A 14,321-nucleotide genomic window follows, 5' to 3' on the forward strand; every position below is an offset into this window, starting at 1 on the left:
AATATATATATAGGGAGTGGATTTTGTCCCATTATGTCAAAATAGGGAATACAATCCCTAATTGTACTGTAGCCGTTGAATTGAATTGGGCATAATCTAATCGCTGGGTTTAAAGTAGGAATTATGCCAAATATATATATATATAGATATATATTTATATATATTTGTCACTTTCATCAACTTTGAAAAGGCCAACACAACACACACAACTACCGTTGAGTACTAACTAGTCCTTGTGGAAAAAAAAATACCCAAAATATTTCACTCAGCAAAACACATTGCATTTGCAATTGCATATGTCTTGAAAGAGTCACTACAAATCTATTCCTTCTTTTTCAATTAATATTATCTCATTTTATATCTTCTTAATTCGCTAATGTATTTTGGTAGAGACGATATAAGATGTCAATTTTTAAGTAGCAGTGTGGCTGCATGCATATACATTTTGATTCCTTATTACTTCATCTTCTTATGTAAATAATTTTTGCCTATGGCTAATAATCATGTTCAATTAATATTAGGATTACAAGTTACTCTCTCTCAAGGTTTCAACATATGTTTTAGGAAAAAGACAAATAATGATAAAATTGGATATAAAGTACCTAAAAAAACGAGACATTTTCCAATAAAGGGGGTGTGATTCATGCATATCCACATGTGCTCGTAGGTTTGTTTTAAACCTTAGGACAAGTATCTCTTGTCGTTGATGAGGCTCTCACGGTTGTCTCTCTCTCTCTAGCTCTTCTCTTCTGTTATATATCTTATCAAACGACAAATTTTGGTGCCCCTTAGTCCTATAATAATAACCTATACATGTATAAATGATTGGATGGAATGATTGAATTCCACATCACTATATACATAAAGCTTAAAAAATAAAACTCCAATTTCATTATTTGCTCATATCGATTACTTTCTTTCTAATCAACCTTTTCAACTACTCTCTTGAATCATTTCACTTAAAGATAATCCTACTTTAAACAATTTTTCTATTAGCCTTTGTCCCACTTTTCACCGTCAATTTGGTAACTATTCACTAGCATATATCCCCCATATGTTTTGTAAAATACAGACCCATATTACCAGTTATATATATTTATTATAAACATTATTCTATGTATATTATGATATTCCTATGTATGGACATTTCTATATTCACAGAACAATATAATACTAATTATTATAACATTTAAATGGTCCAAACATAGTAGCTAAATTCTCTTGTGTAACATATATATTTCTATTATATATTATCAAATTAATTGCTAACATTATACTATACATGCACATGAACATGAATCATATGTAAGATGTCAACGAGTCCCCACGTGACTTTTTCATGTTCCATCATACACCCTTAATTCTCATCATCAAAACAAGTAACAACCAACTCAATCTCTTTACAATAAATTCTCTAATATATGTTTTTTTTTTCTCTCTCTCTTTTAACTTACTATGACTTTTTGACACTTATCTTAAATCATAACCGTGAATTAATATAACCATTGAACACTTCTCTGATCAAAACCGTCTATTAATATGAACCAATATAATCTCATTATCACACACACACACAATACGTACTTATTTTCTTATTATTTTTGTTTATAAAAGAAAAGAAAAGAAAATAAATAAATAATGAGTCTCTCTTTTCTTACAGATTTTCTCTCTTACTCACTTACCTATCCCCTTCCTTAGGCTTCGGAAAAAACGAACTCTACTATGCCTTTCCTTCCTTTTCTTTCTTTGTCTTTTCATTTTTCTCTTTCAGTTTTGAAATTTTCTAACTAACCAAACACAATTCTGTTTATTCATTTTTCTCTCTTTATATATGGCTCCCGCACAAATTGAGATAATCAACACGGCATATCAAGCCATGAAGCCACCGAAGAAGCCACCGACCACAACCAAGCTCGTCTGTTTCTCCTTCGCCGCTTACGCTAAAAACCTAATCCAGAATCTCCGCTGCTCCGACCTTCCCGTCGCCGGAGGCCTCTCCAACGTCGAATTCTCCTCCATCGAGTCACTCTTCAACTTCACCTTCCCTCCCGATCTCCGTTCCATCCTCCGTGAAGGTCTTCCGATCGGCTCTGGTTTTCCTAATTGGCGTTCCTCTTCTCATCAACAGCTTCACATTCTCATCAACCTTCCGATCCTCGGTCTCCTAAAGCAAATCTCTCGAAGGAATTTCTGGTTCGAATCTTGGGGACCTTTTCCCGACGATATCAATCAAGCCTTGGAGATAGCCAAGAAGTTCTTGACCAAAGCTCCTGTTCTCGTTCCTCTCTACCGAAACTGTTACATCCCGTCGACGCCGAATGCCGCCGGAAACCCTATCTTCTACGTCGACGGCGATGAGGTTTGGATTCTTAGCTACGACATTACCAGATTCTTCCAAGATTTCGAGTTCTTAAACGGCGGCGGAGGAATCCGCCGCTCATCGGAGTATACAAGAGTCAACGCTCCGGCATGGGCGGCGACGACGGCGCGTGAGATCGAGTTTTGGACGGAGGTTGCGAGCAAGAAGCGGACGGTGAATTCGGCGGCGAGTAGCACGTGGTGGAGCCGGGACGAGGAGCTGGGCGGGTGCTTGGAGGAGGTGTTTCAGAGGTTGAGAGGAGGAGGGTGGAGGGAAGAGGAGGTGAGAGAGATGATGATGATGGACGGCTACGATGACGACAAGGAGGATGATCAGAAGAGGGAGGTAGTTATCGAGTGCGGTGAAGGTGTAGGAGGAGTCGACTTGGAGGAGGCCATGGCGTGGCACGTGCGGACGCTCTCGGTGGTTTTGTTACGTGCGGGGTGGACCATGGAAGATGTGGTGTACTCTCTTGATCTTCCAAACGACGAAGAAGAGGTTGCCGTTTTGGATGAGAAACCAACGACAACTACTCTCCAACCTAGCCATGCCCAGGATTTTCAGCTTCATTGTCGTTCTAATCCAAGTGAGAGTAACCTCCAGCAGTCGATGCACTTGCAGTCTCTTGAGGTTTGACTTTCGGGTGGGGTTCACAATTTTCATCCTTGGCCGTTGGATCACTTGACTTTCTTTCTACAGTTCATCACCACATACAAAATATCATTAAATTAATTGATTGTATTTGTATATATATTTTTGGCCGCATAATAATGGTTATAAATTTATAATGTGATATAAAAACATACTGGTTGGGAAGTGTTAGGAATAATTTCAGTGAGTTAATTACTAATTAATACTGATTGGAAAAGGGCCAATTATAAAGTAAAAAATAAAAATCTAAAACGAGATTTATAGAATCTATGTAGATTTATTAGTCATAATTCATTCAATAAATTAAGGGAAAAAAAAAAGCTATAAATGAGTTAGGCTTATTTGTGCATAATAAATACTTCATTCATTTAAAGAAAGATATTTTTTTTTTTGCATATTATATCTTAGTAAATATTTGATTTTTTTTTAAACTAAGTAATACATATACGAATATATAATACTAATTTTTTGAAAAACAATATGATATGAGGATATTCTCCAAGACTCCAACCATCACTACTACAATTTGGCCTTTTAGTGACACTCTTTAGTGACCCACGTAAAAGTGCGTGTCACTAAAGAGCTAGGAGTGATTTTTAGTGACACACATAATGAGAATCTAAACATTCGGTGTTAGTGTCTCATAATGTGTGTCACTATAAATATGTAGAGTCACTAAAGAGTAATACCCATTACTTTATGATTTTTTTTTAAAAAAAAATATTTACCTATAGAGTCATGCCATGAGAGACTGCAAAAGTGTGTCCCGACTTACGTAGCGCGTCACTATATCATAGTCTTATATTTAATTATTTTTAAATAAAATTAATATTATGATATAGTGACGCGCTAAACGAGTTGGGACATGTGTATCCAGTCATGCATTGCGCGTCACTATATGTTAATAAAAAAATATTTTTTAAATTATTAATTTCTTTAATTTTTTTATTTAAGTAAATAAATCAAATTTGTTTTTTTTTTTAAAAAAAAAAGTAAATAAATTAAATGAGGTATAAAATGGACATTATGAATATGAAACCCTAAAGCCCCAAACTCAACATTTTCCCTCATATTCAACAATCTCTCTCTGCGTCCTTTCAAAAAAAAAACCAATCTCTCTGCGCTCCACTAGACCGACGGCAACCCTTCACCAGTCCAAGATTTGGTTACTGAGAACGAAAAAGAGTCTCCCCCTCCACCCTCAAATCCATGGCGACTTCTCTAATCTCATCCCTCTCGACTCCCTCCTCTTCACCTCGCTATGTGGCTCCAACCATTTTCAGAGCTGCCGAAGTTGGTGCCAGAGCTGCCGAAGATGCTGAAAAACGGTTCCTTTCTCTCTAATTCTACTCCTATCTTAATTAGTCCTTTCTTTATTAATCAAAATTTTTTAATCTGATATCAGTTTTTTAAAACCATTAAATTCAGAACTCTTTTATATAGTCTCACCGTTTGTGTTAGGGATTTTAATATTTATAATATACATATACAATTATACATATACGTGTATGTATGTATGTACTGCTGATATATGAGTTTTGTTAGAACACATTATTTTTATTTTCTAGCCATTGATCATCCATGTTTAATTATTTCGTAAATGGATTTACTAAAATAATTTAGTAAATGAAATTGTTTCCTACAATCCCTATTATCTGTCTTTAGGGTAAATTATTAAGATGGTAATTGTTTCAAAAAATACCGAGCTTCTCTATAAGCAATGGATCATTGTTTGGCATGTTGAATTTGGTGTTGACCCTTTTTAGCAAGCCTTCCCAAACGCTATATTCCTTAATTGCTGAAATTTCCATTTGTTTTATATTATATTTGTCTTAATTTATTTGATTCGCTCTGGCTCGAATTCTGCCCACTTTAAATTCAAGACACCAAATCTTTGTCTCTGCCTCCGCCAAATCTTTCGACCATATTCCGAAACAGTTCAGGCAAGAAAATCTTAAAGATGGTTGTGAGTATCTCTTGCTCTATTTCTCAATATTTTCAAATTTTAAACATACCCCTGTCGCTTGTTTTTAATTTAACCTCAATACTTTTTTGTTTAGGTTATCAATTTAACCTTATTTATGTTGCAAGTTTTTATTTATTTTTATGCTTTTTCCTATATTTTCAATACTGGAAGCCTTGGGTTGAAGCTGGTTACTGAGAAGAAGAGTCAAATTTGATAAATAGTACTTAAGAGTGAATTAGAATGATGCAAACTAGTTTGTTTATATTTGTGGTGAATGTTAATTATTATGTGGGAGGACTTTGTTTAAATGAGGGATACATTGTGTTGGCTATTTTCAAAGAATTTTTATTTTAAGTAATGCTCTGTGCAGGAAGACGCCGTTAAAGTTCTTCGTGGATGGTGGATTTTTGAACTCGTGGTTGCAAGAAGGCTGAGGCTTGGTGTTAGATGGGCAAAAGAGATTTAGACCTTTTCTTTTTTATCTTTGCATTTTTCATAGAAATGTATATTTGTAATTGCTTTGAAATATGTAATTACATTTAGTTAATTAAAATTATTATTATTATATTTAATTTTATTTGTATAATTAATATAAAATATTATTTATAATATATAAAATTTAAATTAAATTAAATTAAATATTATTTTTTTTAGAAAAATATTTAATACAGTGATACTTTTTGTGTGTCACTATATCTCCAAAAATATTAATAAAAAAGAAAAACAAAAAAAGATATAGTGACACTTCATGCGTGTGGTTGTTACATTTTTAGTCTGACAAAACCTGACACTATACGCCTATAGTGACACGCAGAAAATGAATGCAAAAGGTTTCAGTGACACGTGTGAAGTGTCACTAAAAATTGTCTTTCCAGTCACCCTCATTAGTGACGCGCGTTGAAGTGTCACTATACACTTTTAGAGTTACTCAATGTGTGTCACTAAAACCCAATTTTCTAGTAGTGCATATGCAAATCTAATTAATACGGAAAAGAAATTACTAATAATTTTAACAGCGGCAGCTATTAAGTCATTAAAAGTGAGTGTTTTTATTTTCTATCTTTAACCTTTCTATTGTATTTTTTATTAATTTATTTATTTTTTTTTTTTAAAAAAAATAACTTTCAATTAATCAAACACTGAAGTATGTTTCAAAAAAAAAAAATACTGAAGTACAAGTCACAAGTGATAACAAGGTAGACAAACAGCGAGAAGGTATCGACTATGACGAAACTTTCTCTCCTGTGGCAATATTCATATTCATTCTCCTTCTTCTTTCTAAATGGCAATCTTAATGAAGTCATTTATATGGAACAACCAGCAGAGTATGTATTGCCAAGGAAAGATCGAAATGTCTGCAAGTTGCTTAAATCCATTTTATGGATTGAATAAAGCCTCTAGATCATGGAGTATCACATTTAATAAAACTATTGAAGAGTATGGCTTCGAACAAAATGAAGAAACCTGTGTATAAAAATACATTAAAGGTAATGTAGTGGTATTCCTAGTTCTTTATGTTGATGACATTCTATTTATTGAAAACAATGTAGAAAGGTTATCAGATGTAAAGAAGTGTTTAGCCGATAAATTCCAAATGAAGGATTTGCGAGGAACAAACTATGTTTTCGGGACAAAAGTCTATAGAGATAGAAAGCGAAGAACATTAGCACTTTCTCAAGCAACTTATATTGATAAGGTGCTAGAAAGATTCTCAATGGAGAATTCCAAGAAAGGAAAATTACCGTCTAGACATGGAATTATTTTATGTAAGGATCAATGTTCAAAGACTCCTTAAGAAGGAGAGGACATGAGAAAGTACTCTTATGCATCAACAGTTGTGAGCTTAACGTATGCAATATTATGTACAAGGCCTGACATATGCTACGATATAGGGATTGTTAGTTGTTATCAATCTAATCCAGGTTTGGAACATGAATAGTTGTAAAGCACATTCTGAAATATCTTCAGAGACCGAGAGATCTAATGCTTGTATATTCCGGTGGAGAGTTAAATCATACTGGATACACCGATTCTGATTTTTAATCAAACAAAAATAGTCAAAAGTTGACATCTGGGTTAGTATTTACTCTGGGTGGAGGAGCTATAGTCTGAAGAAGCATTAAACAAACTAGTACTATTGTAGATTCAACCATGGAAGTCGAATATATAGTAGCTTTTGAAGCAGCTAAGGAAGCAGTTTGGTTGAAAAAATTCAACACTGCTCTGGAAGTAGTTCTAGAAGTAAAAAACTACTGGTGCTTTACTGTAACAATAGTGGAGCGGTGGACAACTCCAAGGAACCAAGGAGCCACAAGAAAAGTAAGCACATTGAGAGGAAGTATCATCTACTAAGGAATACAATAGAGAGAGGTGATGTGACAGTCTTAGAGATTGCATCAGAATAAAACTTGGCAGATCCATTCACAAAGATGCTACCAGCAAAATCTTTTATGGTAATAATATGGGACTACATGAGATGGCCAGTTTGCTTTTAGGGCAAGTGGGAGATTGCACCTCTCTCTCTACCTCTTAATCTTTTCTCTCTCAATCTCCTCTGAACAGAGTTCTCAAACTTGTATCTCAATTGTGTCTTCAAAAGTTGAGCCAAGGTGGTTTTTATAGGCTTGGATCAAGATCCTAAAGTCAGCGTCTACAAGAAACGAGGTTGTTAAGTTAGTTAGAAAATACTAACTCAACCAACTCCTCATTTAGCGAAGTCTCCACGTCAACATAAGCATCAGGGCCTCCAAGATCATGAACGAGCTTTCGGGCTCGAAGACCACGGACCCTTGCTGAAGACGCTTCCAGATAGGATGTAAGACTACAAAGTCAGCTATCTGGAACTACTATTCCAGGAAAGATAACTAGCCAGCTGGAACTCCTTTCTAGAGAAGAGCTAGTTATCCTGAGGACTGAACCTGGAATGGACATGATAGTCATTCGAGAACTTCCTTCCGAACTCAATTATCATTCCACACAACTCCTTCCAAGATGGACAACAACGAGTGAACAGTTTCCTAGAAATAATGTTTGTGGAGACCTTTTCATTTGGAGGAACTAAACCACATGAGTTTTTCGGTTTGGAACATGGTTCAAGTTTGAGTGTTTGGGTTAGAGCTCGAGTTCTTGAGTGTGTGAGTTTTCTCTGGGTCCAAGTGTTTGTGTGTTTGTGTTTGGACCGAGAGAGTTGAGAGAGATGAGATAATAGATTTTTGGGTTTAGAATATAGCTTTATCCGGCTGTGAAATAGGGAAGAAGAACGAAAAGATTAGAACCCTATAATCTAAGAACCCTAACTGCTAATAGAAAGAAAGAAGAAGACTAAGAACCCAAGTGTTGGGCGGCTACTTTTAGAAGAAAAGAAAAACTTGGAATCGCAGTTGCTATTCTTTAGAAGAAAAGAAGAAGAGCGAAAGTGAAGAGGAGAGGTGTTAGGGTTTGATTCTTACTGCTCCTACCCTTTTTTTATTAGGGTTTGATAATTAGGGTTACATCTTTTGGGATGGTCTTCTTTGTTATTGGGCTGAGCTGTATAAAACCTTGTGAGACTTTGCTTTTGACTTTAGTGTAGTTGGGTCGAGTTGTTGTTGTATGCTTTGAAAATGGGAAGTTTACATGGTATACTAACTTTTGCTATTTTTTTACAAAAATACTGCCAAGTGGTATTTTTTACTTTTTTATTGTGTTTTTTTTTTATAAGTTTCATACTACAGTATACTGTGTTGAATTTTCACTGTTGTTCTACTAGTGTTTTTTAGTTGTTTTATTGTTGTTTTGAGTTGTTCTGTTTTGTGTTCTACTAAAGATTTTCGTATGACAGTATTTTTGTAAAAGTTAACCCAAATTTCAATATTTTTGTAAGTTTCCTTTTAAAATACTATCTTTTCTATGGACACATAAAGTCTATGTATGTGACATCTAATAGATTGATCTTAGTTTTATTCTCAATGTTATTATGATATTTGGTTGTCACTTTAGAAACAATGAGGCATTGTGATACCAAAACAGAGATGCTTCTAAGGCAGTTCCTTAATTGTTGTTTATAAAATATGTATATCACAGTACCATATCGAATCAACAACTAAAACTTACCTTACGACATAAGAAAATCAATGAAACTACTTAGTAATATAGCATGAAATCTTAGTAATATAATATGCAAATCATTCCAAGATATCAACAGAGATTGGGGAAACATTTTACTCAGAGATACTTTTATTTTGGCTACAGAAAATAAAAGGAACGAGTTTTTAAAAGTCTAGGTTGAGTTGCGAATTAGGTCACTTTTTTTAAAACGTTCGCGGCACTGTCTAGAACTGTGTAAGTAGACTATCAGTCTCGTCGTTCCCAAGATAAAATAGCTCAGTAAACACTTTATAAGAGCTTTATTACACGATAGAGAACTATCGAAATACCACAATCGATATAACTGTACTATTGCTCGGAGTACATTTGTAATATAATCGTATATTAGTGTATATAATTTTTTCTGTGAGAAAAAAATGTACCGTTGGTTCTGATGCATTATATGGAGAATGCACAGAAAGTAGTAACGGAAAGAAAGACGTTTTTGATCATGGGAACATTAGAATGTAGGTCCGTGGGAATGATGCTAAAAATCAGGACGAGAAAAATAATAATTAATAAATAAATTTTCTCCAAAAAAATAAAATAACACCACACCCGCCAACTCAGCACGGTCGATCAGACGACAGCAACAGTATCACGTGTGTGGTGATTCGATATGTGAGTCATTACCCATGTGCACAAAATTGGATACCCCTTGTGACCCTAATCCATATGTTAAATTTGCACATTATATACACTTCCAATAAAATTTTCCTATCCCATATATCACTCAATATACTCACACTGTCACACACCTTACTTCTCATTCAACGATTTTGTAAAATTTTACTAAAGTTCCAACATGGCTTGTTAGTTACACTACTATTTGTGTTTGTTTTAGGGATTGAGAGCCACAAATTTTATGTATTTTTATGTATTATTTGATGTTCTTTAATGTTGGACTTCCTAAATTTGTTTTATAATTCTTGAATTTAAGTTTGAATGTTTGGATAAGAAGTTGTAATTTATGTGCACTTTTTTTTTTGCTGAATTGTAATTTATTTGCACTTAAACAATGCTTTCACAGCTTGTATAGTTGGTGTTAATTGTGACCAGTTTTTTCGATTCACTATTATCCAAAGTTTTTTCCTTTTAAAATATTTATTCTATATAAAGTGTGCCTATATAACTAAAATTCTTGGTTTATGAGAAATTTATGGGTGACTTTTTATTTTTATTTAATAAAATAATAAAATATTATTTATATATAATAAAATAATAATAAAACAAATCTTATTAATATTTGAACTGATATTTAGCATATTTCAACTCTATATATAATCACAACTATAACTCTAGAAATTAAAAATATATATATAAAATAATCGTCCATGAATTTACACTCACAGAATTACTATTTACAACATGCTCACCAGTTGTTTTTATTTAGATAAAACAGTAACGAGTAACACTAAATATAGACTTTAAAGCCAAAAAAGACCCAACCATTCATGGAATGGGATAAATGACAACCTTTCCAGTGGCTCTAGAAGTCTGAAGATAAGCAAAAGCCTCCATAGTATTGGTAAAAGGGAATAAGCCTTTGGGATCAATCACTGCCTTAACCTTACCATTCTCCAAGTAAGGTTCCAATTTCTCCAAAGTAATACCACTTGAACTCAAACCATAAAATATTGCTCCAACTGCTGGCTTATATATTGACACAACCTTCCCACCTTCTTTCACTACTTTTAAACCTTGTTCAACTTGTCCTGTTTTTTATTCAATAGATTTTTAGCCTTGAAACTTAAACAAAACTTCAGAAAAGCTTAATAAACTTACCAACTGTATCATACACTACATCAAATTTCTCTTGAATTTCCTCAACATTCTCCTTTGTGTAATTAATACTCCAATCAGCTCCCAACCTCTTCAACAACTCAAGCTTGGCTGTGCTTGCGGTTGCAGCCACTTTCGACACCCCGAAAACATGTTTTGCTAGCTGCCTCGGATCAAAAAAGGGCAGTTTTTTAAGAACTAGAGAAGAGTCATTAAAAGCAAAGAAAAGAGATATATGATATTGTGTGTGTACTTGAATGATTTGTGTTCCAACTCCACCAGAGCCTCCTAGACGGCAAGCAAATTCTTATTGTCGTCTAGATGGATGAGTGAATCTGCGAAAAATGGAGGATCTAACGCCAATTCGTTGTGAGAAATTCAAAAAAATCGTCGCCCAATTTCAGGTTTTGATCCAATTGGGTCTTCTTTTTATTCGTAAATCATCCCCCAATTTTTAAGATTAATTTTTTATTTTCTAACATTTTGGGATTTTTGTCTCCTTATTGAATCTTTTCAAATCTGCATTGTTTCTATCAAAATTAATGAGCTCACATCGTTGTTGTGTTATACGGAGACTAAACTATGACATTTGTTATGTTTAACCTTCACATCAAAAAACATGTTGTTATATTCTATATTTGGATTATGTTAAAAATTTGATCTTATGAAGAATACGTTTAATTAGCTTAATGTGTTTTACTATGTAGTATATTCATATACAGTCCTTTTTCTTTTCTATCTTCGAAAGGATAGTTAATAAATATAATATATAGTTTTTTTTTGAAATAATATATAGCTTTTTTTATACTCTCTCTAATATAAAATAACAAAAAAAAAAAAAAACTGAATTATCCATGCGCGTTGGGTCCACATGAGTCAAAAAAATCATAAAATTATCCTTTACAAAAATATACACTGATATTTTTTTCAATTTTTGTTGATGATCTTAAAAAATATTATAAAAATAATATCAAAACAAAAAAAATTACTTACCCTAATTTCGTTTTATCTGAAGAAAAAAGAAATTTAATTTTCTAATTATTTTTTTTTTCACAGGAAAAAATATTTTTGTGTACTGGTGTCCAATTAATGGATTATCTGTAGAGGTGTAGTTTTAAAGAAATAAAATAACTTTACTTGTCTTTCATAAGTAAATTTTTTTAATTAAATTAATTATGCACACCATGTCTAATCATCTTAAATGAAAATAAATAAATATTTGCAGGAACACCGCCGCTTTGTCGACACTACCATATTCGATTTATACACAAAAAAATGGACAATCCAGTTATATGCAGACTCGGTTAGAATAAAAAGTGCAAAATAAAAAATTATACTATTGTCTCTGTCGAAGCAAATGTTACCTTCAATTATCAACAATTTAGAGATTAATTTTTAATTTTCTTTTTATCTTACACACATTGTGTTTCTTTTTAATTTTTAATTTTTTTTTTATTCATGGGTCACTTTTCATTTATATATAATAAAATAAATCTCATTAAATCCAAAAAAATACGATTGGGTTTTTGCTGTTGTACATCTACGATTAGGTTTTCTTTAATTATTTATTGTATTCCTTTTCCTATTACAATTTTGACATTCCCATGGGATCACACATAATATTCCAATCCGCACTTCTCTTTTTTCTTCTTCACAACTTAATAACAAAATATATAAGTAATAATAATAATAATAATAATAATAATAATAATAATAATAATAATAATAAAAAGAAGCGTGACTTTTATCAAAGTTCACAAAACCAAGCATCAATGGCGAAAAGAATCCAACAAAGTTTACAGCTAATAAATGATTCTAAGTGCTCGGCATATGCATTAGTTTCCAGGAGCAAAGTTTTTTAAAGTTACGTAATAATTTACATATATGTTGCAAACACAAATATACAAAAAATAAAGAAGAATATGGAAGAAAGAAGAGACCATTATTCACATCTAGAAAGGCAGTGGAGATAATAATAGAAACTTTTCATTTTTTTTCTTTTTTTTTTATCAATTTTTTTTTCTTTTTGAGTAAAGATAAATATGAAATTTTAATCATATAGAGTTTTATTTTAATAAAATATAGTATTTTAAAATAATTTAATAGTATTTTGTTATAGAATACTATCACTTTTTGTTAAACATGGTTTTCACTTTTTGTCGACACTACCATATTCAATTTATTAACGAAAAAATGAACAATCCAGATATATGCGGACCCGGCTAGAATGAAAAGTGCAAAATACAAAAATTACACTATTGTCTCTATCGAAGCAAATGAAGATTGAAATCCACCAATGACTATCATTAGTTTTCTTATCTACAATTTTTAGACAAATGTTATTTTCAATTATCAATAATTTAGAGATTGATTTTTAATTTTCTTTTTATCTTACACTCATTTAAGTAATGTTTCTTTAAGTATTGGAACATCAATTTTTAATTTATTTTTGGATTAACTTAAGAACATATTTAAATTATCAAGCTTTCTTAAACACTAATATATTGCATTCGGTATTCAATTTTAATTGACAACATTATAAAATATAATATTTAGATACACATAATAATAATCTCACCTAATAATTAATAATATTTTTTCTTTAATTTTTAATTGTATCACTTTCAAATAACATAGAAAAAAACTAGCATAAATTTAGTATACGTGCCTCACACGTAGTTTTTTGCTAGTATATATATATATATATGGGTATGCTCTTAATGGGTATTACCCATGTATGTGTATTTTATTCTTGACTATTGGATCAAATATCTAATGGTTGATATTTATAATCATTAATTAAATATTAAAAAAATTAATATTTCCTATTTTGTTATTCTCTATATTCCTAAAATAGATAAAACTATTAATAGAAATAAAAAATTTATAAATGGAATTGTTACTTAAAAAATAAAACACACTAAAAAAACTAACAAACTATTTTTTTTAATAAAAATCATTTTAAAGATTAAAAAGAAAAAAAGTGTATATTTATCTTTTTATAAAATTTCTTCAAACTAGAATTCTAAATTGCATTACTGAAAACAAAAAAATATTAATTTTAAGCTTTAAACTGTAATACATATAAAATGTATAAGATTTTTTTCTAAACCTAAAATTTTTAATTTTATAATAATTAACAATTATTTAGATATTTTTATTTTTTTAAAAAAAATACTTGAGCTTACCAAATCTATAAGAACAAAACCAATGAAAAAAAATTTAACAAAAAAAAATGAAGGAAGAAAAAAGTGTCATAAACATTATTGATGACAATTGCCAACACAAGAATTTCAGCACAAAAAATTTATTTGACCCCTAGACAAGATTATCATCTTCCAATCCTAAAAATATAAATAATGAACAACACCTCATTAGTTATTCTAGGAGAATGATACATGGTAATATCAAAAAAAACAATTGGATGATAATAATATT

The 14,321-nt window shown here is 31.6% G+C and overlaps 2 protein-coding genes across 2 annotated transcripts; one reads left to right on the forward strand and one right to left on the reverse strand.

The window, feature by feature from the left end:
* The first annotated feature begins 1,568 nt into the window (after positions 1–1,568).
* On the forward strand, positions 1,569–3,188 carry LOC115712228 (uncharacterized). The gene has a single exon (XM_030640491.2). The coding sequence runs from the start codon at positions 1,832–1,834 to the stop codon at positions 2,993–2,995; it is 1,164 nt and encodes a 387-aa protein (XP_030496351.2). The 5' UTR covers positions 1,569–1,831; the 3' UTR covers positions 2,996–3,188.
* Positions 3,189–10,553: 7,365 nt separating this feature from the next.
* LOC115717507 (2-methylene-furan-3-one reductase-like) lies at positions 10,554–11,504 on the reverse strand. The gene is made up of 3 exons (XM_061113929.1): positions 11,487–11,504; positions 10,887–11,046; positions 10,554–10,816 (listed from the first exon to the last, which is right to left on the reverse strand). The coding sequence occupies exons 1-3, from the start codon at positions 11,502–11,504 to the stop codon at positions 10,554–10,556; spliced, it is 441 nt and encodes a 146-aa protein (XP_060969912.1).
* Between the last annotated feature and the right edge of the window lie 2,817 nt (positions 11,505–14,321).

This window comes from Cannabis sativa, chromosome 4, assembly GCF_029168945.1.
Source record: "Cannabis sativa cultivar Pink pepper isolate KNU-18-1 chromosome 4, ASM2916894v1, whole genome shotgun sequence".
NCBI classification, from domain to species: domain Eukaryota; kingdom Viridiplantae; phylum Streptophyta; class Magnoliopsida; order Rosales; family Cannabaceae; genus Cannabis; species Cannabis sativa.

Excerpts from the sequence above, each read along its gene's own strand:
- LOC115717507 (XM_061113929.1), bottom strand. Across the intron at positions 10,817-10,886 it reads TGTAGTGTATGATACAGTTG|GACAAGTTGAACAAGGTTTA; the intron begins GTAAGTTTATTA and ends AATAAAAAACAG.
- LOC115712228 (XM_030640491.2), top strand. The coding sequence starts at position 1,832 with ATGGCTCCCGCACAAATTGAGATAATCAACACGGCATATCAAGCCATG.